The sequence below is a fragment of the Nematolebias whitei genome, chromosome 17 (genome assembly GCF_014905685.2).
Source record: "Nematolebias whitei isolate Nwh7 chromosome 17, NemWhi1, whole genome shotgun sequence".
NCBI classification, from domain to species: Eukaryota; Metazoa; Chordata; class Actinopteri; order Cyprinodontiformes; family Rivulidae; genus Nematolebias; species Nematolebias whitei.
In genome coordinates this window covers 31,583,301-31,610,630 of record NC_056514.1, presented here as the reverse complement: position 1 = coordinate 31,610,630, position 27,330 = coordinate 31,583,301, and the positions used below count along the sequence as shown (strand labels likewise).

At 37.6% G+C, this 27,330-nt stretch overlaps 1 protein-coding gene across 1 annotated transcript in view; it reads left to right on the top strand.

Moving 5' to 3' along the window:
• Positions 1–19,476, top strand: part of cpxm2 (carboxypeptidase X (M14 family), member 2) — a 48,284-nt gene extending 28,808 nt beyond the window's left edge. Inside the window, exons 5-14 of the mRNA XM_037691130.1 lie at positions 1,260–1,344; positions 4,207–4,357; positions 4,694–4,782; positions 9,592–9,715; positions 9,872–10,068; positions 10,959–11,138; positions 12,247–12,544; positions 13,588–13,727; positions 15,086–15,185; positions 19,220–19,476. Coding sequence (XP_037547058.1) covers positions 1,260–1,344; positions 4,207–4,357; positions 4,694–4,782; positions 9,592–9,715; positions 9,872–10,068; positions 10,959–11,138; positions 12,247–12,544; positions 13,588–13,727; positions 15,086–15,185; positions 19,220–19,476 — 1,621 coding nt within the window. The remainder of the gene's footprint in view (positions 1–1,259; positions 1,345–4,206; positions 4,358–4,693; positions 4,783–9,591; positions 9,716–9,871; positions 10,069–10,958; positions 11,139–12,246; positions 12,545–13,587; positions 13,728–15,085; positions 15,186–19,219) is intronic.
• The last annotated feature ends 7,854 nt before the right edge of the window (positions 19,477–27,330 follow it).

Sequence of the window (27,330 nt, the reverse complement as noted above, 5' to 3'; positions counted from 1 at the left end):
TCTATCTATCTATCTATCTATCTATCTATCCATCCATCCATCCACTTTACCTGCTTCTGCCTTTTCGAGTCACGGATGTCACTGGTGCCCATGTCCAGCTATCACTGTGTGAGAGACGGGGTACACCCAGAATGGGACTCCAGTCCATCACAGGAACACATAAAGACAAACAAGACAAACAGCCATCCACTCTCACTCAGGGACAATTTAGAGTTACCAATCAGTCTAACATGCAAATTTTTGGTCTGTGGGAGGAAACCGGAGTACCCAGACAAAACCCACGCATGCACGGAAAGAACACGCAAACTCCACCCAGAAAAGTCCCGGGCCAAAATTTGAACCGGCAACCTTTTTGCTGAGAGGCAACAACTCTACCAACATGCTGCCCCCATTTGCCCCCATCAGAAAATTTCATCTTGGAAAAAGCCATGCTATTTGCTCTTGTTTCTTTGCCTATCCCAAAATAGTTCATTCTATTAATAAATTTTCTTCATATTCATGTGTCGCTGACAGCTCCTGCTTTGTGTGGTAAAGTTCACACTATTGAACCACATTGTAAAACAGTTACAGGCAAAATTATTCTATCTGTGACCATTTTATTAATACATTATAATTCATGCACTGAAAGAAAAGCAAACATGTGCTATTAAAGTTGCCTGAAGTTAAGTTTATTTTGAAGAAATATGCATCCAACTACATGTTTTATATTTCTTTTTATGTGATCATTTTTAAATATTATTTACTGATGTTGTGAAAGATTTATTAAACGTGGGAAATGTAATCAATGGTGGCAATTTTGATAATAGTTTTCATTTAAGCTTGAATGTGTGAAACAAAATCTGATATTTTTCTCCCAAGCTCCTTTTGTGAGTAGGATAACTTTTGCAATGATATAAAAAATATAACATTTGTCTCTGAGATGGAGAAATAAAAAAATATACATAAAACATGATTAATATTCATATTTGCATTCTACCACTGCATGAAACAAATATCAGTCTTTCTAAAAGTCTTGCCAAGAAAATTATATTTTTGAGCAAGATTCCCCCATTACACTTTCCGCCATTCCCCTAAATATAATAAAGTTCATTGTTGTATAAACTGCTAATTTTAAAAATATATTGTAAATGGGATTTTATCCTTGGAGACTTAAAGCACATCTGAATGTGAACTGAGTGGTTTCCTCCTCAGGGCTCTGTGTGTATTGAATTCAATTACATTTTCCTTCTCATTCTCTGATTGTCTCTTAATGCAAACAGGAGCGACTGGGTGACATCGTACAAGGTTATGGTTAGCAACGACAGCCACACGTGGGTCACACTCACAAACATCTCCGAGGACTTGGTGAGTTGAATTAATCTTCTGACATGCAGTGAATCCAAACAGAAAATCATTATCTCTGTAACCTTGCAAACATCACCTTTAATTTACCCTCTCAACTAGCTACATAAGGAGTTCAGGTAATTACTAATTGGGACTAAAATAAATAAAATGAATTATAGCTTGAGAATAATTACTGAGGAAGATTCAGACGCCTGCTTATTTCCAGGCTTAATGATCTGTCAGGTGATAGTAAATACTAATGATTCTCCTGCAGACGGGAACTCATTTTCTTAACGTTGTGTCTGTTTCTGCTTGTTCACTTCATGTAACAAACAGTTATGCCTAGATTGGAAAGTATTGGTCACTAATAACACGGAAAATATGCTGTTTTCAATTCAGGAATAGCTTTGGCTCACATTCCAACTAAATTTAGCGTAACTGCGCTGCTGTGTCTGGTGATGACATCTGCGTGGGTGATTAAACCCCCTGCGGTAATTGAAGTCTCCGCTACAAGCTTCTCTCTCACCCACTCACCCACCCTTTGTGCCAAATGCCAAGCTGCTCTGTTGGCCTTTCAAAATACCAGAAAAGGTGCTGAGAAGAGCACCAGCTGTGGGTGGTAAAATTTGCAGGGATCTCCTCAGGGTATAAAACTTTCATGATATGGTTCATGGAGCGTGGATTTGTGTTTCGGACTGCATTGAAACCAAATGTTTCAAGTCTTTGCTTTTGTTATGCATAGGTGTTTGATTTTTTTGGTACCACTTTACAATAAGGCTCCTTTTATAGATGGATAATAAATGTTTTTTATATATGTTATTAATTCCTCTATAAACACTTTATAAATCATAAATAACTGCCTATTATGCATTAATTAAGGGTGACAGAGAGACAAAACAGACCAGTTTCTTGCCAAATAATGAGCCAAATCTGTTCACTTATATATTTCATCTGGAGTTGTGATATATCATATATATAGCATATTATATTGTACTTTATCACTGCATTATAAGTATTTACAACAAATATTATATCCTAAAAATATTAGGTTTACGAATGCTTATTGTGCTTATAACTTAGTCTGAAATGTTTAAGATAACAACTCTAGATGAAATAAACAGATTTGACTCACTATTTGGCAAGAAACTGGTCAGTTTTCTCTGCCACCCTTAACTAATGCATAATAAACAATTATTAATGATTTATAAAGTGCTTATAGAGGAATTAATAATGTCTCTATTAACTATTTATTAGCCATAAGGGGGGCCTTATTGTAAAGCGGTACTGTTTTTTCTTATGCATACCTTTGTATTGCGATAAATTAAATATTTTAAAGTGGACTTCTGCAAAATGGTGATGAATAAACAATGTCTTACCTGTTGTAGGCAGCTCTTCGAGTCACCTTAGTTTGGCGAAATAGTTTAATTTGTCAGGATTGATGAGCCAACGACTAGTCCGAACAGAGTCAGTTCCACAGCTGATGCGGGTGCAGTTCTAAAAACGTTCCCAACATTAATTTTGCACTATAAGATTATTCCGACATGATAATCCTGCAGGAAGTGGCCCTGACTGCGCTGGAAGTGATACAAATAGCTGCATGAAATTCTTAGTAAACTACAGCATAATGCAAAACTGATGGTCTAAGAGAACAACTATACAATTTTTGTAATTGAAGTTGTTTTAAATGGATTGTTTAAAGTGATGTTCTGTCAAATAGTTATCAATAGTTCAGCTATAAAGTCAGTTTTGAATGGAGTAATAAAGAAAGAGGAAAAAGTCCACAAGCACTAAACTAATGGTCCTATGTAAAAGTATAAAAACTTAAGTTTAGCTAGGTTAATGTTATATCACACTAGTATAACATTTATGAGCAAAGGTTGTTTTATTTGTCTAAATAAATGCAATAAAACAGGGACCAGCTTGGTATTTATTATCCTGACTTGGATTTGCAAATGAACAACATCTAGATTATCCACGCCAGCATGCCTGATCAGCACATCGTCAGTCTAAAAGTTTATTCATCTCATGTCAGACTTCGAATAATTCTGGCAGATCAGCAGCCTTGGCACACCAACTTTTAGTTTAGTAACACAGATGTTCGAGTTCAAGTAGGTTTTATTATCATTCGCATCACATGTGGTGCATAAGGTGGAACGAAATTGTGTACTCAAGGTACCAGTTACATCCAGCAATAGCAAAAATATAAATTGTAAAAAGAAACAGTAATAAGATCTAAGATATAAACTAAGATATCAAAGTGGCATTACAGTGATTTTTTTTTTCACAGTGATAAACCTGATTAGGGATTTATGATCTTGAGTAAACAGACAGTCATGGAAAATGTACAGGTTTAATTTATGTTTTTTCAATGACATTTTTGAGCAAGAGTTATTGAATTTGCCTAAAAATGATGTTTTAAAAGTAGTTTGGCTATCCATTAAGCATAATTCTTTTTCCATTACTTCTTTATCTATAATTGATATTGACATTAATACTGATTCTGACAATGGCTGATAAAAATTAATAACGATAAGTATTAAGAAGAAGGTTACTTCAAAAATGACTAAACCATGTGTTTACAGTGAAGGCAGTCCATTTTGCTCTTGGCTAACTCTTTAGTTAAACCTTTTTTTCCTCTTGAATACAGTCATTCAAGGAGCCATCTACAAAACTGTAAGATAATAAAAGTTCACATCTATAGAACTCCACTATAAAACACTTGAATTGCCATTTTAAAAATATTTCTTTAAAGTCTTCAATCTGCAGCTGATTCCTTAAGAGAACTATAGTTACACGTTTTCAGCTATTAAATTTAAAGAATAAATAGTTTTCAACTAATGACTGTTTGTTTTTTATTTTTTTACCATGTGTTTGCCTCAGTAGATATTCCGTGGAAACAGAGAAAAAGAAATCCCTGTCCTGAACATCTTCCCGTCACCCGTAGTGGCCCGGTACATTCGGATCAACCCTCGCTCCTGGTTTTACAGCGGCAGCATCTGTATGAGAGTGGAAATCCTCGGCTGTCCGTTGCCAGGTGACGTCGTATGAACAAAGCAAACGCCCCGCTCGTTAGAGTCAAACAGATTAGCAGTGATGTTACTTTTGATTTTATAAGCCGAGATTTGACGAAATAAGAAAAGTTGGGCACGACTCCCTGGATCCTATTTCTCACAAAACGCTGTTAATGTGTGATTCTTGGACAGTTTATATTTCAACATTAGGGCTGACTCGGCTCTGTGTTCCAAACCTGGCATGGTTGTGTCGTTTAATATCTTGTGAGGCTGAAGCGTGAGCATCATTCCAAACAAAAGAAAATAATTCACTCATTTGAGTCGCTGAATATCAGTAGCTTTGTCCAATTTGATTCCAGATCCAAATAATTATTACCACAGACGCAATGATGTCATAACGACTGATGACTTGGACTTCAGGCATCACAGCTACAAAGAGATGAGACAGGTGAGTCATGCCTTGGTTTTTTTAATTTTCTTATGCAACATCATGTCACACGCAAGCGAATGCCAGTTAAGTTGTGTTCTTTTGCCAAAGCAAATAAAATAATATTAATAAACCAAGCATTTCGAGCAGCATAAAAATGCACAAAGCACCGTCTGGGTCGTGTCATTACTTATTCATATAGTTGTCATTTGCAGAAGCCTGTTTGTACCAAGAAGCAGGACAGCCGTGTTTGTCACAGTGCACGTTGTGCCTGAGTGGGTGTGAATTGTGATATTCTGTAATGTAGTGCAGGGGTTCCAAACGCTTTCATATGTGGGCCAAAACTATCAAGATGAAAGGCCTCGTGGGCCACAAAACTGTGACTTTAACTCTCAACGTGAACAATATTTTGAAGAAAGGACAAAAGTTTATTCATTTTGGTGGAGAAAGAGTTTTAAATTGTTGTAGATTCTAATCATTAAAAGCCTCATACACACTATTTTATTAAAACGGATTTAATTTATTTGATTTGTCAGGTCTATTTTTGTTATTTTCTTGTGTTTGGAAAGTTCATTTTAGTCTGTTCTCACCAACAAAAGCTTAATTTGAGTATGTGTCCTTTAAAAAATGCGTCAATCAGCCTTTTGGACCATAGACGGCCCAAAAGGCTGATCCAAGTTCTGAAAAACCTTCCAGCTGTCAATCGCTACAACAGATTCATAGAAGGTTTGATAACGTTGATCAACTCGTATGCAGATGACACCACGTTATATTCATTTAAAAATGTCCAGTTTCCCTCTTGATTACTTTATCAACTGCAATATTTAGCCAAGTTTTATGAATCATTATCCAAAAGTCTCCTTTCTGGTAGAAATCAGTAAAGGTTTTTGATGCTTTTGTACTATGAAGTGAAAATAAAATGATTATAGCCAAAAGTTTGTATTTTGTTTAATATTGCTCATTTTGAGAAGATTGTTTTTCATCCGTTTTGCTGTTAAACCTAAACATTGTATAAAAAAAGATTACTAACTAATTTGTAGAAAGTCTGCATTAACCTCTTAAGCTTGCTGGCCAAAATGATACATTTCTTAAAATGCAGTTGTGGGCCGCAAAAAAATCACTCCAAGGGCCGCAAATGTCCCTCAGGCCACACTTTGGGCACCAGTGATGCAGTGTTTCATTATTTTATTATTTTATTTTTGCCATAAAGTAGAGTATAAGTGTCCTGAGCTGCTGTTTACCTCATACACAAGAGACGTTATTCAGGTTCTTCGTAAAATGGCTACACGAATCATTTTTCAACATATAAAATGGTCTAAAGTTTAACGTAAAAAGCGGTGGGTGATATCTATTCTTTCAAGGAATGCTAAACCTTTAATCTTTTTTTTTTTTTTTGTTACCTTTGAGGTTAATGTGTGCCACGCACAGTGTACAACCTCAGTAGGGCTTTCAAAAGAAGGGCAAACTATTTTTAAAGATCCTTTCTCAAAAGCTTTTTCACCCATGACACTTTGCTTCTTTGTGAAGGAACCACGTATCTCCCCCTTTTGTCTGCAACTGATTTAATAGCATTGTGCCAGAACCTTCAAGTGGAGGCGGCCGATTGTGGCTGCTCAGAGGTAAAGCACATGAGAGTAGAAAGGTATCCCTTAAGTTGTTTAACGACTGTCCTTTTCTTACAGCTGTAGTCCTTGAGAATAGATCGGCACAATAAACTATAGACAATAAAACAAAAGAATGATCATTCCCAACATTTTTTAAAAAGAAGATAAAAAGAAGCAGGGAGTTTATATGAAAAGAAAAATGTCTTACATCGATCCCGGTAAATAAAACTGTCCGGGTGTATTTATCAAGGGGGACGCTGAGCTTTATTAAAGCGAGAGCAAGTCTTTCACCCCTTCCCTTGTAATCCTTTTTCCCATCGACAAACCTGACATTTGTTTGGTGATTTACTTGGTTAGAGAAGTCAAGATTTAGCCCAGCTTTAATTAAAAGCCTATCACACCTGAGTGGTTAATGACTTCAGGAGCAGCTGGAGCAGAGAGCCAGCAGAGATTTCCGGCATTAATGCAGTTGCTTCATTTCACAGCTGGTTGCTCTTGTTTCCAGCCGCACTTCTTAATGTGACCACCGATGCTCAAATGGGTAAATAATAACTGTTGCGCTTGTACTCAATTCTTCCATGAGCCTGTTGTTATAACTGCCTTGACTGCTTCTCCAAAGTCACCCTCATTTCTTGGAAAGAAACTAAAACCATAACTGTGACAGAACTGGTTTAAAACACCTATTATGAATATAAACAATTTTATTTTTTATTATTAGTTTATTTGACAGGGACAACATAGAACAGAACAAGTCTGTGACTGATGCGTTGCACAAAGAGTATATAGCTGTAGCTAATTCGCAACTCCAGTCCCTGGTTGAGCATTTCTATGCATTAAAATACATACAATTTATCAATCAAAATACTGTAAGAATACATATGTATTCCTGCCTACATATTCATGTAATCAACATTACAACCTCCAAATTTTTTATTAAAAAAACTATACATTAAAATACGAACAATTTAAAAATCTAGATTTAATAATAATACAAAACATTTTCCTCTATACAAATTCCAAAATAATTTTTTTAAACGAGGCCTCTAGCTCCTGATTTATCTGTTGATTTGGAGTCAAGGCAGTTTCTACTGATGCCTAAAACCCCACAAGCAGCCAAAGATGCTTTTTTCAGCTAACATAATAAAAATTGCTATATAATACTAAGTCACTAATACATACACTCCCACATAGACTTCCTCATCCATAAAATCTGAGTATTAAAAATGATCACATCTTTGATTTTCCTTTAGCCAAGATTTAATCATGCAAACAAACTTTTTTTAGTTCAGGTGTAGCTTTTACATGTAGGGGCAATAAGTTTCATAATGTCGTGCTTTTATAGAAAAAAGAGGTCTGAGCAAACGAGGTTCTACAAAGGGGAGTTATGCAGTTTTGTTCTAATGATCCTTTAGTGACTCATAACTGTTTTGTTTCTGTATAAATGAACTCAATGGATCAGGAGCTAACTTATTGATACTCTTAAAAATTAATTTAAGAAAACATAAAATACAAAAGCTTTTAAAACTCATTAAGTTATGTTTGTCCAGGATTAGACAGTGATGTGATCTTTTTGGCTTTTTGTCCATTACTTTTATTGCTTGGTTATACAATGACACCATTGGCTTAATAGCCGTTGTAGTAGACTGAGCCCATGATGTCATACAATATGAGATATGAGAGAATATTGTGGCATGCATATACCAAAGAGCAGCCTGTACAGAACGTAAGGTGTTATTAATTTGAAACAATTAAGGTTTCTTTTTACTTTTTTTGTAATGTTTGTATGGTTCTCAAATTTTAGATGTAATAAATAAATAATTATTAAATTATTTATTATAATAATAAATTATTATTATTATTAAATAATAATAAACCGGTTCTGTTAATATCTGGACACACTAAGACTTCATATGATTTAGCATATTAGTAAGTGTTGCTTTGAAAAACCTGTCATCGGACTGATTTAAGTGCTGCTAACATTTGGTGCATTCAAGTACCCAACATCCTTTTTATTTCATGTTCATTTATTTTGACAGTTCATTATTCAGAATTTTATTTAGCTCCACTCATGACTCTAATTCTTCTCATCTCTTGGTTAATGGGAAGTATTTATTATGGAAAACCTTCTGTTTATTAGCTAAATACAGCTAATGCCAGTGGGGAACGTTCGGGGCCTTTTTTACCTTCAGAAAAGGCCCCTAAATTCAGCACATATAAATAATTACATTTTTTTTTTTTTTTTATATTGACTTTGCATATGTAGTGATTAAATAGAAGAGAGGGCAGAGTAAGATAGAGGAGGATAACTTAATACTCAAGTATAATTAATGGAAACTTTGATTATGCTTCCCAACATTTTTCAGTCAGGTCATCTGGACAGTTTAGTTTTTTGTGCTGAAACGTTTCGCCTTCAATCCAGAAGGCTTCATCAGTCAAGGAAACACACAACACAGAACTGATTCTTCCCCCAACAGCTTACTCCAAAGTAAAGTACTTCCGGATCGAAGGCAAAACGTTTCAGTACCAAAAAAAAGAAACTGTCCAGATGACCTGACTGAAAAATGTTGGATTGTATACCTGGATTACTGAGCATGGACTTTGTTGTTTTGATTATGCTTGATGTTTTATGTTTTGTGCATTTTATTTTAATGCATCACAAAAGCAACTGTTTCCTTTTGCTTAGACAGTTTAATGTTTTTTTTTATGAGGCCTATGTTTTTTATTTTTTTCTGAGAGTGTGAAAACTGAAATGTTTGTGACAAACTCTTTGTCTCATTACACTGAAGGGATTTTATTCACATTAGATTAGCAGAAGAATCCAACATCACAAAGGAAAAGCCACGGCTGTTTTACTGAACTCGTGAAAAAGCTGACTTTTGTAAAGAGAAGTCTTTGGCAGAAGTAGCTAAAAAGAACTTAAAAGAACCTAAATCATCCGCAGAAGTAATAAAACAAATAGTTCAGTTTTATGTGCGATGTTACTCTGAAAACATAATAAAGCTCTAACAGGGAACATTTTGCAGCAGACTATGGAAAAAATACTAAAACTCATAATTAAATTATTATTTTATTTCACTCCACCTCAATAGATGTTTAACTTACACTCAGCGATGCAGTTTTGAATAGTTTCACCTCTGTGAGCACTTTTTGCAAATCCCAAGGAGGAAAAGTCAAAATAAATAAATAAATAAATAAAGAGTAAATGTATTTGTTTTACCCTCTACAGCTTATGAAAGTGGTTAATGAAATGTGCCCCAACATCACCCGGATCTATAACATAGGAAAGTCCCAGAGCGGCCTCAAACTGTATGCCATCGAGATCTCTGACAACCCAGGAGAACATGAAGTTGGTGAGTCTCTAACGCAACACTGTAGTTTATTTTAAGCACAAACAGATGGAAAAATAAAACCAGATACTATCACGTTGCCATAGCTGAAACAATTGTGTATTTAATTCCCCTCTTGCTTTTCTCCCATTGCTTCCTGCATTTAATCCTGTTGACCAGGTGAACCAGAGTTTCGTTACACAGCAGGTTCCCATGGCAACGAGGTGCTGGGACGAGAGCTCCTCCTCCTGCTGATGCAGTTCATGTGTTTGGAGTATCTGTCTGGCAACCAGCGGGTCCGTCACCTGGTGGAGGAGACCAGAATCCACCTGCTGCCATCCATCAACCCTGATGGGCACGAGAAAGCCTTTGAAGTGGTAGGTCTGCAAGACGACCATTAGTGACCTCATTTCATCAACTGACCTGTGCCGAAAACAGCACCGTATCTGCTTAATAGGCAGGTCTGTAGTAAAAGTGGGCATAGGTCCAGCTGGGAAAATTAGTTTTGATGATCCGATAGGTTGTTTAAAATGAACAGTGGCTGCAAGTGTGCTGCATGTTCTGCTGTAATTTACCACTGGTAACTGTGATTCAGTTAAACTCATAGAAGACGAGATGAAAGGCCGTGTTTTAATGAAACATGAATTGACAAAAAGCAAGTGCTTATTCCACATGTCATATGATTCCTCAGATGTTTGGTGAGCTGAAGTGCAAACTAAGGATATGTCTCACTAATATATCCTTTCTAATTTAACAAAAAAACATACACTATATTTGATGAGTTTATTCAACCCTGTTAAATATAAATAATAGACCTTTTAGCTACAATATTCGTGTTCAGTTCAGGCTGTTGCAGTAACTTTAGCTTTTGAAGCTGTAATATATTTACTTGAATCCGATGACTTTGCTATGTGAAAATAAATCAGCAATAGTGCTACTAGTCATACTCAGTTTAATATCTTTAGCTTCTTTTGACTCACTGTTTTGATATATATAGTCAAATAATAATATAGTCAGGGAGGGGCAAACCACTAGCTAAAAGTAGCAAAAAAAAAAGCTTTCTGCGTGGACCACATGGAGATGAAAAAGAGCCACGGGTCTGCACTGTTTTCTCCCAGACGTTGACGTGTAATCACAAGCACCCTCTTGTAATCTTTGCACGTTCTACACTTGATTGTAATCATCCTGCCGAGCCTTTTATTGCATGAATACAACTGCATACTTACCTCTAAAACCATTTTTTTTCTACACATTTTGTTTAACGCAGGGTTCAGAGCTCAGTGGCTGGTCTCTTGGCCGATGGACCAATGATGGGATAGATGTTCACTACAACTTCCCTGATCTCAACTCCATTCTGTGGGAGGCGGAGGCCAAGAAGTGGATTCCTCGCAAAATGCCCAACCATCAAGTGCCCATCCCAGAATGGTACCAGTCAATAAATGCTTCAGTGAGTCCTACTATCATATAATACTGTATTATAAACTGGAAATTGCACAATTTTTTACAACAATGAATTTAGTGCCACTAGTACTGTCTTGTATTAACTCATTAACATGTATTACGAGTGGACAGACTTCTCTTTATATGTTGTTGATTTTAAGGGTGTTACTTAACATGTACCATAGGAAGCTTTCTGGTGCCAGTGTATTTTAGTCTTTTGCACCGATATTTAAGCTAAAGAAAAGCTTTCACGTTTGTATTGCATAGTGTGAATGCAGATTTGGATGGGATGCTACGTTTTGCAGTACAATCACAGGTGTCCACTATTATTTTCAACTGCATTTACAAAAGTATATTTAGTGATCATAACATTAAAGTGTGCTCCTGTAACAAGAACTAGTCAATGCTGTTCTGAAACTTGGATTCTAGGTCCTAAACTTTTTTTTGTTGTCAAAAGAGCAGTCAGCTTTCTATGACAAAGTCTGGCATTGTGTTTTTTCCCTATTCCTCCCACCTCCACTATAGCAAACACATCTCCCAGTAAAGACCATCAGGCATTTGAAAAGGGTACAGCAGTCACGAGGGCGCATCAGCACCGTCTATTTTGGGAGAAGCAGATGAGTTTGCTATGTGTGACGAAAAGGCGGAGAACTGAAATACACCGAGCGTTCTATTAAAAGCTCCCCCTCACGAGTGTTTTGACGTCGGTGGGAGCTGTGGATGAGTCACACACAGTCTCCAGAATAGCTGCTGCAGCTGCGGGACTGGGATTCCCATCTGCGCTCAAAAAGCAGTAAAACGTATCCATGTTTGCCCCACTGGCTGGTCCAAGTAGAGATGAGAAGCTGGCTTAATCATATGAGCCTGACAGCATGGACAATTGCTGATCACTAGATTTTAGCTGGGTTGTAAAGATTTGCATATTAGAGTTATTATTCCTGGGATAATTGTTCAGCAGAGGCTGTGTAAACAGTCTTTATGATAGCTTTATCACTTCCCCTTGAGAACAAATTGCATCGAGATCATTTCAGCGTGAGGGAGTTAATTTAGCAATCACTGCTTAGATGATTGTACTAATTATGTTATCCACGCCTCTTGTATTCCCCCCACTGCAGGTTGCCTTGGAGACGCGAGCTCTGATATCATGGATGGAGAAAATGCCGTTTGTGCTGGGTGGGAACCTCCAGGGAGGGGAGCTGGTGGTGACCTTCCCGTATGACAGAACCCGCTCCCAGGGGGTGGTCATGGAGCAGACCCCCACCCCTGATGACCACGTCTTCCACTGGCTGGCCTTCTCCTACGCATCCACCCACAGACTGATGACTGATGCCAACCGACGGGTCTGTCACACCAAAGACTTTGCCAAGGAGGACGGGACCATCAACGGAGCGTCCTGGCACACGGCAGCCGGAAGTTAGTGTCCATATCTGCTGTGTTTTGTCATTAATACATAAAGGTTATTTTCCACCCAGCGTGGAGCTTTGAGTTTTTATTCTTGTTTGTTTGTTTAGCTAACAGGAACATGTGCAAATTGATTTGTAGTGATATATTTCACCCTACTTCTGGCTTTAGCCTCAAGCGTCATGGAACAATTCAAACTTTTTGTTTAACCGGTAAAGACAATCTAAAAAAAGTGTTGGCAAGGATTTCAGTAAACTCAAGTCTTAAATTACATCCAATATTGAGATTGTTTTCAAAAGAATGCCTGTCAAATACTGTAGATAGACTAAAATAAAGCACATTCATCCTCCAATTCATAGAGTTTACCACACTCACTGCATTTAGATGTCCCTAACATAGACTGCTGAAGCAAAATAGACTATCAGTACCATACGATAAGAACATAACTACATAACATCAACGTTCATGCTCAATAATCCAGGTACAAAAAATCCAACAAAATTAAATCAGGTTATCTGGACAGGTTTTTTTTTGTTTTTCATCCTTCATCCAAAGGACTTCATCAGTCTGTGGAGCCACAACAAACTCAGTCCCACAAGATCACATGATTTATTTTCATTTTGCCTAAGATGACTCTGTGAATGAAATCTAGTTTAATGAATTATTCATATGTTTTCAACTTCTAAATTTAATGTTTTCCTTTGGTTGCCAGCTTTGGGGTGACGGGTGTCACACCACATTTTTCTCCAGCTGCCTTTATCAAAAGTGATAAAGATTCAAACTTAGACACCTCACGGTTTGGCATAGTAATTCTGAAGGGAAAACTGATATATATATATAAATGTGTGTGTGTGTGTGTGTGTGTGTGTGTGTATTTGAGGTGGCAAAAAGGGGTATGTTTAAGGAGTGTTTGAATTGATAACACTAGGTTCTTCCACAGTCATTTATGTAAAAACAGTCGTAAAAGGTATGATTATAGGTCTAATTATGGGGGGTCAAATTCTTCCTTTCCTCCCTGTAATTTAAACTATGGATTTGTGTCTCTTTCCTGGCAGGTATGAATGATTTCAGCTACTTGCACACCAACTGCTTTGAGCTGTCGATGTATGTGGGCTGTGACAAATTTCCACATGAGAGCGAGCTGCCAGAGGAGTGGGAGAACAACCGCGAGTCTCTTCTTGTTTTCATGGAGCAGGTACAAAGTCATATTTGTCAATCCTTGTTTGTGGAATAAAATACAAGATGTTCTTTCGCACTGAGCTATGTTTCACATCCTTGGAACTTGGGAAAGGTTATGAAGAACTAAAAGCTCATCTGTCATAGTCATAGCATTGGGAAAGGGTTTTAGCTGTGAGCACGTGTGAATCTGAGATTCCCAAACTCAAAACAACTGCATGAAATACAGTAGTCACTCGCTACTTCGAGGTTCTACTTTCGCAGACTCGCGGTTTTCCAAAGTAAGATCGGACAAGACACACAACTGGCTGATTGATGGATGAGCCACACAAGTGGCATGGATTGTTTATTTAAAATAAATTATTTTAAATGTTTTTGCACCTGCTAAATCATTAGGTGCAGGGAGAAGCCTGTCATGATCTCAGCTCTCTGCCACCTGCGGCTCTCTGCCACGTCCACATTTCTCCACTGTCTGAAGCAGTTTCATGCTGCACCAATCGACTTTTGTCTTCCAACTTAAAATTCAAAGTACGTCACATCGTAAAATCGTCATAATCACAAAAATCTAAAAGTATTCAAAACTATTTTTAATTATTTTAGAAATTATAACTTCAGTTGTTACAGTGTAATTCATCAATAAGTATATTTCTACTCCGTGCTGCAGCATCTGCTGCGTGAAGGGTTAACCCTTTGCTGTCCTGCTGCGCTTCTATTCTCTAAAATTTGAACTTAAATACTGTAACATTTTAAATAAACAATCCATGCATGGATTGTTTACTACTACTACTTGTGTACATAATTTTGTTCTATCTCATGTATCACACGAGATGGTAATGACAATAAAGTTTACTTGAACTTGAACCTGGACAACTGTATTTGCAGGTTTTTTACTTATCACAAGTGGCGTGGTCCCACAAACCCCACGACAAACGAAAGACCACTTTATTAAGTTGAGCTTTTTTAACTTTGCATTCACAGCAAACACAAGATGTTGCTTTTAAACTTTTGTGCCCCAAAAACATCAAGCATGATACAGTTTCCCCTTTTATAATGATGAATAATATAGATTTCAAAGTGCTCCATCTTCACTTATAGTAAAATTGCATTTACAGGTATGCAGACACAACTGTGAATATAACTCACTCATGTTTCATTTTTCTCTAGAACACCTGAACTCACTGACACAAGACAGTTTTTAGTTAAATATTGATGCTGATTGTGGTGGAAATATATCAGCAACAATCCCGATGCTGTCGTCTTTCTTTACTCGAGATCACATCATATATTATAAATGAGATCGGATCGCATACTGCTTTAAGTATTACATGAAATAGCGAACATTGGAAGAATGTACTTGTGTCATGCTTTCCCATGCAGGTGCATCGTGGGATCAAAGGCGTGGTCAGAGACCTACAAGGTCGTGGTATCGCTAACGCCATCGTCTCTGTGGAGGGGATCGGCCATGACATTCGCACAGGTACATTCCTACATTTCATCTGAGTTTACTCAGTAACTTGTTGTTTGTGGTTAATCTGAGCTTCCTTCAATGACCATAAAGATGTTCTTTTTTATTATTTTTATGTGGATAAAGGGAGATTTTGCAACTACGGATTAAAATACCGCTTGCATGCCTTAATTCAACTATCACGTCAATTTATTATTAATGCAGTTAGCATTTTTGTAAGACTGAATAAAATGTATAAACAAAAACAGATGATGCGTTTGAGCGGAACTGTCGATTGGGTTCAGAATGAATTAGCAGTCAAAATAAACGAGGCCTCTAGCTCCTGATTTATCTGTTGATTTGGAGTCAAGGCAGTTTCTACTGATGCCTAAAACCCCACAAGCAGCCAAAGATGCTTTAAACTCCGTGTGTGAAATTGAATTATCACAAAGACATATTATGCCTGGAACTGAGAATAAATCACCACTTTCTCCCAGAATCCTTGCTTGCCTCAGATGTAGGACAGTATTTAGGCAATCTATTTAGAAAAATAACTTTCTCAGCTGATTTGATTTTGTTTTATAACAGCCTGAAGTTTCAAAAAACAGATATTTGTAATGCAGTTTAATTTTCCTGCTCACATAATCAACTGTAGAGCCAGAAAAGGACTGATAGCCTTGATGCAGACGATCATTTCACATGTGAAAACTGCTCAGTTTACTGGCATTTCATAATTAAATGTTTTACAAAATAAATATAGTCCACCATGGCTGCAGCTGCAATTAAACATCCAGCCTGAATGTTTAACTGAAGCAGCTTGAAGGCAGAGCCATCCTTGTTTAATTTGTCTCAGTGATTGCCTGGTGTCAGGTGAGTATTTAAATGAATAAAAGGTAAGAAATGTCAGTAAACTTGTCAGATCACTTAAATGCATCATTAAATGCACAGAGCGAGACTAAAAACATTTTTAAATACTATTTTTTAAACATATGATAAATTGTAGCAAAGCAAACAATTTACAAACGCAATTAAGCCAAAGTCAAAATTTCCTGATGCATGCTCAAAGTCAAAATTATTTCCAAAGCACATGATCAAAATTAGATGTTTATTGCCCATTATTGTTTTTGTCTTTGTGTATGTTCTTTTGTCTGTAATGTTAGCAAAATATACCATGAAACATGGCAACTTTTTTATAAAACTTTCAGAAAGTGATCATTGGATGTACATCTACAATTGCTTAACTTTTGGAGTCCACCTTATTCAAAATGGCCACCAAATTTATCCATGTTGAGCTAGAAATGTATGTTTAAGCTGATAACAATCATTCCCAACACAAACTCTGAGCTTTAACTAATCACACAAGATCAGTTTTTAAACTTTGTCAATAACTATTTTATTCAACTACTCAGGATGAAAAAGATAACGTTACTAACACTGATTTACTTCTACGTTAAATTTATTGTTCTGGATAAAGTTTTACAAGGCAATAGCCTAAGCTAAATGTTGGCTTGCTAACTTGAGAGGCATGTAGCTAATGACAAGAGGGTTGGAGGATTGAAGATAATTCATTATTGCTGATCTATTTTACGGATCAGTTACAATAAACATACCACGTTCTGTTCATCAGAATACGCTACACAGAATTGCTCCCTGCTTCAGCTGTGCTGAAAGTGAAAGTTAAATTGAACGACAACGACTTGAAAATAGTTATCACGCACACTCTGCTGGATACATGGTACAGTTATGGCTGGTTCCCAGCATTTTAGGGGTGGCAATTAGAAGTGCTTATATTAGCACAGAATGGGTCAATTATCACCACACCGATACGATAGGTCCCATGGGTCTATATCGGCCTAAAATATCAGCCCTGCTGATATATCAATCAGGCTCTAGTGTTTAGTTCCAGTGGCTCCTGTGGATCTTCCCAATTTAGTCTGGGCCACATGCAAATAGTTTCTAATTTGGGTTTTTAAATGGACAATGATTTTAAATTAGAATCTCAGATTGGAGCGGTAGTTTTTATCATCTCTGACAGCGGGCTAAGGTAAAGTCGATCCTTACACAACAGCAGCTGGAAGCAGTAATCCATGCCATCTCGGCTGGATTACTGCAACACTCTTTACCTCCGAGTCAGCTGGTCCTCCTCAGACGTCTCGACTTCTAACTGAAGATCGAAAGAGGGAGCACATCCAACTCTGGCTTCACTCCTCCTGGAGGTGCCGAGGTCCAAACGGGGGCTCAGAGGGGTCAGAGCTTTATCTGCTGCTGCTCCAAAATTATGAAACGATCGCTCTCTTCCCATCAGACAAGCCCCTTCCCTGTCCACTTTTAAAACTCTTTTAAAAACACATTTTCATTCCCTGGCTTTTAGCACAGACTGAGACGTGCTTCAATTTATTTTTACTACTTTACTGATATTACAGTTTAAACTGCTTTTATTCTTTGTTTAATGTATTGCAATGTTCTTGATGTCACACATACAGCCCATAGTTGCAGCTATGGTTGTTTTAAAGTGTTTTATAAATAAAATAGTGGTAGTAGTAGTGACATGATTTGGTGTTTAAAGCGTCAAACCCACATGCAGGAAAGCAGGAGGACTCTGTAGTAAAAAAAATAATAATAATAATTTATTGAACAAAAACAAAGTGCTGACAGGGCAGCAAAACTTACTTAAACCAGGAGTAGATGACAGAGCCAGATCATGACACCGTGGAAAGGATGAAGCCCGGATGACAAGGGAGTGAAGACACATAGATTAAATACAGACACTAACGAGGTGAGAGGAGGAACACCTGGGGTGAGTGGGATTAGGATCAACTGTGCATGAGGACGAGGAAAAACACAAGTTCAAGTTGTGTTTATTTGTCATATGCAAGGTTAACACACGGTTAACAGTACAATGAAATGCTTAGGATGAGAAGAACCGATTTGACTCGCTAAAAAAGAATCAAAGAACAAACCAACAAGAAAATACAAAAAGCATGCAATAAGGGCACACACACAAAAAGTACAGAAAAGTGAAAAAGTAATTAAAATATTTACAATGTCCTAAAGAGAGATATTGAACACACAGAGGTGCAGGAAACACAGAAAACAGGCTCGTCTCAAGTAGTGGTAGTAGTAATAACAAGTAGTATAGACTCAGGGTTGCCAGATAAACATAATTACATGTTTTTATCCCCTCCTTTTTTCTATTCTGTGCACATGTTCACCAAACACAACGCGTGTCTCATCTTACAACACCTTCTCTCAGCACATGTGACAGTTTAGGTCAAAATATTATTATTTTAAAGCAACAGTACAATAGTTGTTCATTGCTTATCTGGCAATGCTGAGTATAGTAGTAGCAGTATAAAGTAATCTTTGGCTGTATATCTACAACTAATTAGGTTTTGAAGCTGATCAAATTCAAGATGGCTACCACAGTGAACTAGCATCAGCCAAAAGAACGACTAGAATTCTGTCAAATTAACAGCTAAAATATGTTAAATCTTGATGTGGTATAAGCTGATAGATATTCACAAAACACACAAATTTTGCTTTAAAAGTTTTATTTTCTCCCTAGTATTTTATTAATGACTCTATATTTATAGAGTTATCATATAAAATAATAAAAATTCCCTAATTGCTCCAATTTCTTCAGCTACCAAGCATGTATTCAAGGAACATTTTATGCACATGTCTTTGGTGTGCAGCTGCATGGAGGAGGCATCTTAGTCTTTAATTAGAATATTAATAAAAACTGCAGAATCAGCATATTTAGCTTTTTGTTAAACTTATCAGCCAAAAGCAAAAACACAGATGTCAATAATCTCATTAAAGTATTTTATTTTGTTTGACAGAAACAGGAAGCAAAATTGTGACAAACTCTTTTCTAGTTTTTAAAGTCGTCAGTAACAATTTTTTTAAAATTCTCTGAAGTGTAAATGTTACCAGATTATGCTTGCAAACTTCCCCAATTGTGAATTAAAGTGCAAGCTTGTGCTTGACTAACCTGAGTCACTGAACACAATTCCTGAGAACCTGAAACAAAAATATCGACTTGCTCTGTGTGTTTGTCTGTTCAGCTGCTGATGGGGATTACTGGCGCTTGCTAAACCCTGGAGAGTACCGAGTAACAGCCAGAGCCGAAGGCTACGGATTTACCAGTAAGAAGTGCGAGGTGGGCTACGACATGGGCGCCACCAGGTGCGACTTCACCATCATCCGGACCAACTTGTCACGAATCAGAGAGATCATGGAGAAGTTCAACAAACAGCCCATCAAATTACCCGTGAGGCACCTTCAAGCTCGCAGGTCCAGAGAAAGAGGTCTGGGAACATAATGGCCGCCGGAAGAAGCCAGACGAAGAATTAAAAGCAAACATCTGCACTAAAGAGACCAAATGGAGTCCAAGCTCGGATTTGGACCTGAATCAGAGTGCCGTCAGAGGAAATACTGTTCGGAGACTCAAAACGAGTGAAATTAAATGAAAGCTTTATTTGATCCCTGTTTTATTTCGTTTGATCATGTACCCTAACATTTGTGTGCTCATTGTTGGCATATCTTTCTTCATAGCCGTTGTTAACATTAACATTTCATTCTGACAAGGGCCACATTTGTTTGTGTCTTCAAGGGAGATTAAAACTATTATATAAATTCTTATAATGGAGTTAACACATTAAAATCACATCAGAAATTATTATTTTTTTAATGCTAATTGATATGAAGCCTGTTATTGTCTCTGTGCCATGAATGTCATTATGTACATACTTAATAACTTATACAATACAGCTATGTAAATCACTCCAAAAGCTTTATTTCCTGTATGTTTTTTTTATATATTATTATTTTAAATTTTAAATAAATGACTGAACAAATAACGCTTGTTGAGCTGGGAATACGTGCACATTGTATTTGTGGGTTTTACTGTGCTATTTTTTATGTCAGAGTCAGAGAGATTTATTTGTCATTTGCATCGCATGTGCTACATGTGGTGGAACGAGATTATGTGCACAGGGTCCCACTTACATCCACCAATAAAATGTAAAATAAAAACAGTAATAAGATCTAAGATATGAACTAAGAAAAACATCAACTAAATAATATACTAAGCACTAATAGCATAGAAACATTACGTCGAACAGCAGCACGAACATGAGTCTGTGTGAGCAGATGAGCACGCATGAACTCAGCAACATGAAACAGATCAGCAGCAACATGAATCAGATCAGCAGCAACATGATGTGATTTTTTTCACAGTGATTATTAAGGTTAGTGATGCATGAATCTAACAGCCTCAGGGTAGAAGCTGTTCCTCAGTCTAGTGGTTCTGCACTTAATGCTCCTTAACCTCCTTCCTGAGGGGAGCGGGACAAAAAGTGTGTGTGCTGGGTGAGTGGGGTCCTTCATGACGCAGGTGACCCTCTTCCTGCATCTGGCGGTGTAGATGTCTGTGATGGTGGGGAGGCTGACTCCAACATCTTCTGTGCAGCCTTCACCACTCTCTGCAAAGCTTTTCTTTCTGCAGCTGTGCAGCCTCCATGCCACACGTTGATGCTGGAACACAGGATGCTGTCCACTGCACACCTGTAGAAGGAGGTGAGGACTGAGCTTCCCAGACCAACTCGTCTCAGCCGCCTGAGGAAGTAGAGTCTCCGATGTGTCACATTATCCACGGGGATTACTCTACATGTAACTAAAATGAACATAAATATCCATCCATTTTCTGCTGTTTCTTGTCGTGGAGGCAACAGATCCAGGAGGGTAACCCAGACATCACTTTTCCAAGGAATATGTTGCAGTTTTGCCTGGAGGATCCCTGCAAAAGGACAGAGTGAGTTCTGGGTCTGCCCCAAGCTCTCTTTCTAGTAGGATGTGTCAATAATAATCTTTCAAGGGAGGTGCCCAGGCGGCATCCATATCAAAAACCTGAGCCACCTCAGTTCACCTGTCCACGCAGTGGAACAGCAGGATGATGGATCCCCTCGCCTTATCTTTAAGGCTGAGCTCTGCCACCCTATAGAGCAGTGCTTCTCAATTATTTTCTGTTACCCCCCCTCACACACACACACACACACACACTAGGATGAAGTAAACATTTTACCACCCCCAACTCTCTGCTGCGACTGTAAATAGTATAATTTGTGTATAAAATTGTTATAAGTATACCTCTGCATAACATTGTATGCTTATTGACATTAAAGAAAACAAATAATAATATAAATTAACGTACAACGAAGAATAACTTTATTAATATTATTTTTTAGTCTGTAACAGAAACAACTTAAAGTGCATCAATTTGTCTGAAATTAAAAAAAACTTAAATTCTCATTAAACTGTAAACATTTTTGACTATTTGATACTGAAAAATAAAATTTTATATTTATAAATAATAATAAATTAATATTGATAAGCAACATTCAGGAGCACAATATATAAAACACTTTGAACCACCTGATTCTGAAAAATAAAATTAAATATAATCAATAAATAATAATAAATTCAAATTAATCAGCAACATTTTAACTCAGGCATGTTGTATAAAACACTTTGGCCTACAAAACAAAAATTAATAAAACAATTTGTGCTGATATTTTTTAATCAAAAGAGGAAGTCTGGATTAATGTCTACAATGAGCACACTCAAAGATGAACTAAAAAATTGTATCAACGCAAAAGAGGAAAGAGGGGGCAGGTGTCACTCTCGCTTTGAGTTTACTCTTTGTTGCATGCGTGCTGTGGGTGACAAGCATCCTGAGCATCATAGAAACAGCATGTCAATGTTGGAGTTATTTATTTATCGTCTCAGCAGCAGAGAGGAGCGACACTGTTCAAGCATGGCTCCCCAAACGACAAGGCAGTCATATTTGTTCATAACTTTATTATTAGTAAGCCTGAGAGTTTTGATCCAAGCAAACAGTTGCCGGAATGCACCCTGTCAAAATAAGGATAGTAAAATTAAAAAAAGAAAGAAAAAGACTATTCCCTGCGGCAAAAAAAAAAAAAGCATGTTCCACAGGGTCACACATTACCCCACCCCCCAGCGCACCCCACTATTTGAGAAGAACTGCTGCTTAAGTTTGGGATTTTGTTGTTTCAGTCACAATCCATATCTCATGTTCATATGTGAGGGTTAAAACGTAGACATATCAGTTTATCAAGAGCTTTGCCTTTTGGCTCAGCTCCTCATTCACCACGACAGACTAGAGCAACACCCTCATTACAGCAGACAAGGGCTCGATCTGTTAATCTGCCACTCCATCCTACCACTGGGCAGCCCTGATGGAGACAATGCAAGCACAGCTTTTGTTTTAGTTATGAAGGATAGCTCTTAAAAGCAAACACTTTAACAGCAACACAACTTTTAGGAAACAAAGAAAAACAGACAAACCTGACAAAGAACCAAGGAACACCGGACCAACAATAAACACAGAGGGAGATAAATGACATAAGAAACGTGTGCTGATTAGAAATCTATTGCAGATGTGAAACTGGAGCATAAAGATGAAAAGGGACTGACTGAACAAACTGAAACAGAATGTGAAGGGCAAACAGAACTGAAGTCATTTACAACAAACCAAAAGGAACCATGACAACAAGGGGCTGAAATTCACCCTTAGGTTTGATAAATGCACGATGATAGTCCCAGCACGAAGACAAACACATCCTGACAGGCTGAGGATACAGCTTAGATTTGTTTTTTCAAATGAAACTTATTATTATTGATTGTGGTTATATTTAAAGATCATGATTTCTGCAGAAGTGATGCGGTATATCTGGAGTGAGACAGGGAGACTCTAATTGTCAGAGCTCTGCCGGGGCTTTTACGGATCACCGGCTTACTCTGACAACTCCAACTTCCTTCTCTCCGGCCAACATATAATTAGAGGAAGAACTGAGCCTCTTATCTCATCCTCCAAACTTATTGAACTGAGTCTCGCACACCTGTCATCATCTCAAAGTGGACACTATAGCGCTTGTCAGAAAGGGTTAGTGTTGTAAGGCTTTCTGCAGCTCCACGTCATTATCAAAGACTGAGTGCAAGACATAAAAATACATATGTAAAGCTCAGAGACAGAATGTATGAAAGCCCTGCTGGATTAAACTATTAAACTCAGAGAGCATCTATAAAACTCAAGGTTTGGCTCACACAGAAACTTTAGTTCTTAAAACTGATGATGGCAGGAGATACAAAGTAAAAGGATGGCCAGCATCATGTAAAACTGGATCGGGGATTTACTTTAAATTCATTTCCTCCTAATATTGAGATTATTCTCTGTTGGAGCAGTGTCTGTATCACAATGACTTGTTTATAAAAAAGGAAATATTGAAATTTTTGACATGTCGTCAAATCCAGAATTGAATACAAAAATCTTACTTCTAACCTACAAAGCCATCAACAACCTAGCTCCATCTTATATTACAGATCTTATTGTCCCATATTTTCCTAATAGAGCACTTCACTCTCAGACTGCAGGTTTACTTGTGGTCCCTAGAGTTTCTAAAAGCAGAATGGGAAGAAGATCTTTCAGTTATCAGGCTCCAACTTCCAGTTTCTGTCCGTAAGGCTGACACTTTGTCCAGTTTTAAGACTGGGCTTAAGACTCTCCTTTTGAAAAAAAAAAAAAATCTTATAGTTAGGGTTGGCTTGTTATGCTGCCACAGACTTAGACTACTGGAGGAAAAAAAAAAAACTCATTTCCTTAAATGAATTGTTAAAATTGAACAGTTTGCATTTGAAACTATTTCTAGCTTAACATGCAATTCTCAATCTGCCATTGTGTATCTGTTCCTCTCAAACCCAGCTGGTCGAAGCAGATGACCGCTTGTCCTGAGCCTGGTTTTGCTAAAAGTTTCTTCCTCATGAGGGAGTTTTTCCTTTCCACTGTCGCCTTCATGCTTGCTCAAGATGAGATGAGATGAGATGAGAGTTCTGTGATGGAGTTAAACTCAAAACAGTCTGCTCCTCAGATAAATAATGTTATTAACTTACTTTTATATGAATGTTTCTGTTCAGTGACCTGAGATGACTTCTCTTGTGACTTGGCGCTACAGTATATAAATGAACTGAATTTAAGTGAATAGAATTTTCAAACAGGAGACATTTAGAAACAGATTGAGTTTCGGAGTCTGGACTGTGTAATCGTCAACGTTGCTGCACGTTAAAATGCTTCAAACTTGGAGGGAAAATCTATCTTACAGAAATTTTATTGAAACAGAGCATGTGCCAGTGAAATTTTACAAGAATTCCTTTTTAAAGTAAAATAGTGTTGGACATAGCTAACCCCAGCTACTGTTAAATGTGTCCAAATCATAAACAATTAAACAGTGGAGATTCTCGTTTTTAATAATAGTAGACAAATTATTGTCCAGATTTCTTCTGCTTGGATTGCTGTCAACAAAAAGCAGGTGTGAACGGAGGCGGGGTGAGTAACGGTGGGTGTTAATGGGTGCAAGGAGGGCTGTCGATGGCAGATGTGGCCTAAAAATTTGAAACTTGGCAGAAGTGCAGATTTTATTTTTGATGTCAATAACATGTTTTAGTCAAGACAGAATATTAAAAAGCCCCACTCCCCCACCCCCATATTTTACAACGACAGTAATTAGTTTAATTGGTGAAAAATCAGTAATCTTCTGTGTGTGAACAATGGCACAAAGGTCTAATTGTAATTAAAATTACAGCTGGGCCTTCCGGTCTGAAAACAGCAGACTAATAAGAAAAGCTTTACACAGAGTTGGCTCTTCTAAATACAAAAAAGTTGCCTAAAGATGTAGAAATCTGTAGATGGTTATTTGCATACAAACAAATGAGTGAGAGCCAGAATGCAACGGCAACATTTGCAGTCAAGAAACTTCTTTAATTGTAGTTCCAGAAAATAAATATATTTTTTATTATTATTTCCAACCTCATGAAATTCAATTCAATTCAAAATACTTTAGTAATCCCAAAGGGAAATTAAATGTTTTTGTAGCTCATCATGGTGGTTTCATTAAGAGTTGTTATAGACGCTGATGGCTGTGGGCAGGAAGGATCTGCAGCAGTCCGTCCCGCAGCGGATCTGAAGAAACTGGCTGCAGATGCTGATCCGTCCACCCAGACTCAGCGAGCCTCTCATTCCTCCGGGGCAGCAGGACCTGAGTGTTGGGCAGAACTCCTCCCTAAGCGATGGCCACTCCTCTCAGCAGCTTGTTGGGCTCCTCATCACTGCAGACAGCCAGCTGCAGATGCCGGGGGATGATCCTGGTCTTCTTGTTGTCATGAGTCATGTTTCCTGCCAGCTCCAGGATCTCGGCAGTCAGTCGCTCGAGCACCTCCGCCCGGTAGACGGAGACGCATCCACGGCGCCTCCTTTACAACTCATTCGGGAATTGGGGCTGTATATATTTGAGCTTTGAGATGTTAATCAGCTGCTCTCGGTTGTAAAAACCACCTTGTTGTCATGGTTACGCTTCATAACAAATGTCCAAAAGTAAAAATGTTTGAGTAAAAATCTTTCCAGCTGCACAGCATCCAATACCAGAGGAAGTAATCAACCGAAAAAAGCCATTTACATCCATAAAAAATAGGAAATAAAGTTCTCAAAAGCAATATGCATCCACCTTGAGCAGCGCAATTCTAGAATTGCATTACAAGATGTATTCAAATAATTTAATACAAGCTGTATCCATTTCTTTTGTAAGCAAATATCAAAGTGGAAAATTCCTAATAAAGTAGCATGTTTTATAAATGTCCGATTTTTTTGCGAAAATTGTGAAGCAGTCGTAAAGTCCAAGTCAAACATAAAACATGAAGTGACAAAGAAAAGTAAAAACACTTTTTTTTCTTCATGCAGGACACAAAAAGTCCAAGGAAACAAACTTTTTTTCATTCTTTTGTATTTTTCTGTTAAAGTCTTATTTGTTGAGTCCTTTGTGTGTTTTGTATTAAATATGAAGCCCAACATTCATCCACTGAGGTCGCCAGCCTGTCTCATGTTTCTACCGTTTTGTTTCCCGCTTTGTTGGTATCAAACTGGAGAAATGTGTCATGGAAGAAAAAACAATTTCAAAGTAATGAATTCCTTCAAAGTGAAAGATTTTAGCAGGGTTTTTTTTTCATACATAAAGCACTTCTGTCTGTAAATGTATTGTAAGGCTAAAGGATAAATTGAGAAAGAAAACGTCTTACAATCCGAGGTGTCCACTTTTCACTTTGAGTTGTGGCTTATTTGTCTCGGAGGGGGGTCAGCTGGGTAGAGTGGGCTGAAGCCAGCCACAATTTGGTCGCTTGTCACCGTCAGTGCTGCCCACCCGAAGATAATCACTGATTCCCGGGAAGGTAATCAGTGTGCAGAACCTCAACTATTTACAGCCAAGGCTGTCTCAGCAAGCCGCCGGTGTTGTTTCATTCCCACCTGCATCGTGGTGTGAACAGAAAAATTGCTTCTCTTGGACTCGCGCTGATTGCAGGTGGAAACGGGCCGAACGGCTGCAGATAGAGGGAAGACATATAACTCTTGTCAGAGCTTCCCATTTCAACAATTCTTATCCCACACTGATGCATTCTCATACCCATCAACACCTGCTGAGGCCCAATTTATCACCCAGACGTGGATGCTTTGCACGTGGGCACTTTTACGTCATCCCTGTCTGAACAGTGAAGTGGTCTTAATACTGACTGTCATTATCACTAAATCTCCAGAACAAATCAAAAACAACTGGGTTGTTTTCACAGCTTTACATAAAGCATTACATAAATATTTCTTACAATAACATATAAAAAAAAAACTCAGCATCTTAGGATGTTATCAGTCCATTAAATGTCTGTTATTAGTTATCATCCCCATAGGTTGCATTCAGACTGTCTCTCTTACCTCCTAGTAGGTTTAAACGTACATTCTTATCGCTGATAACAACAGCTTCACACACTGATGCTGATAATATGCAGCATGGCCAGAAGTTTATTTTGTTAGCTTTATTTAACCCTTTTCCTAAACTTAACCTCCTGACCCTTGACCCTTAACCTAAACACCTGACCCTATTATCTGCGATAAGAATGTACCTTTAAATATACTAGAAGGTACATGAGGGGCGGGTGAAATACTCTTTCTACTCATTTGGGCCCACTCTTACTGTATTTCCAACATATTTTCTCAGCATCTTTAGCAGATTTGATCCAAGTTTTATTCAACTTAAAGTTAAAAACAAAACACTCGAGA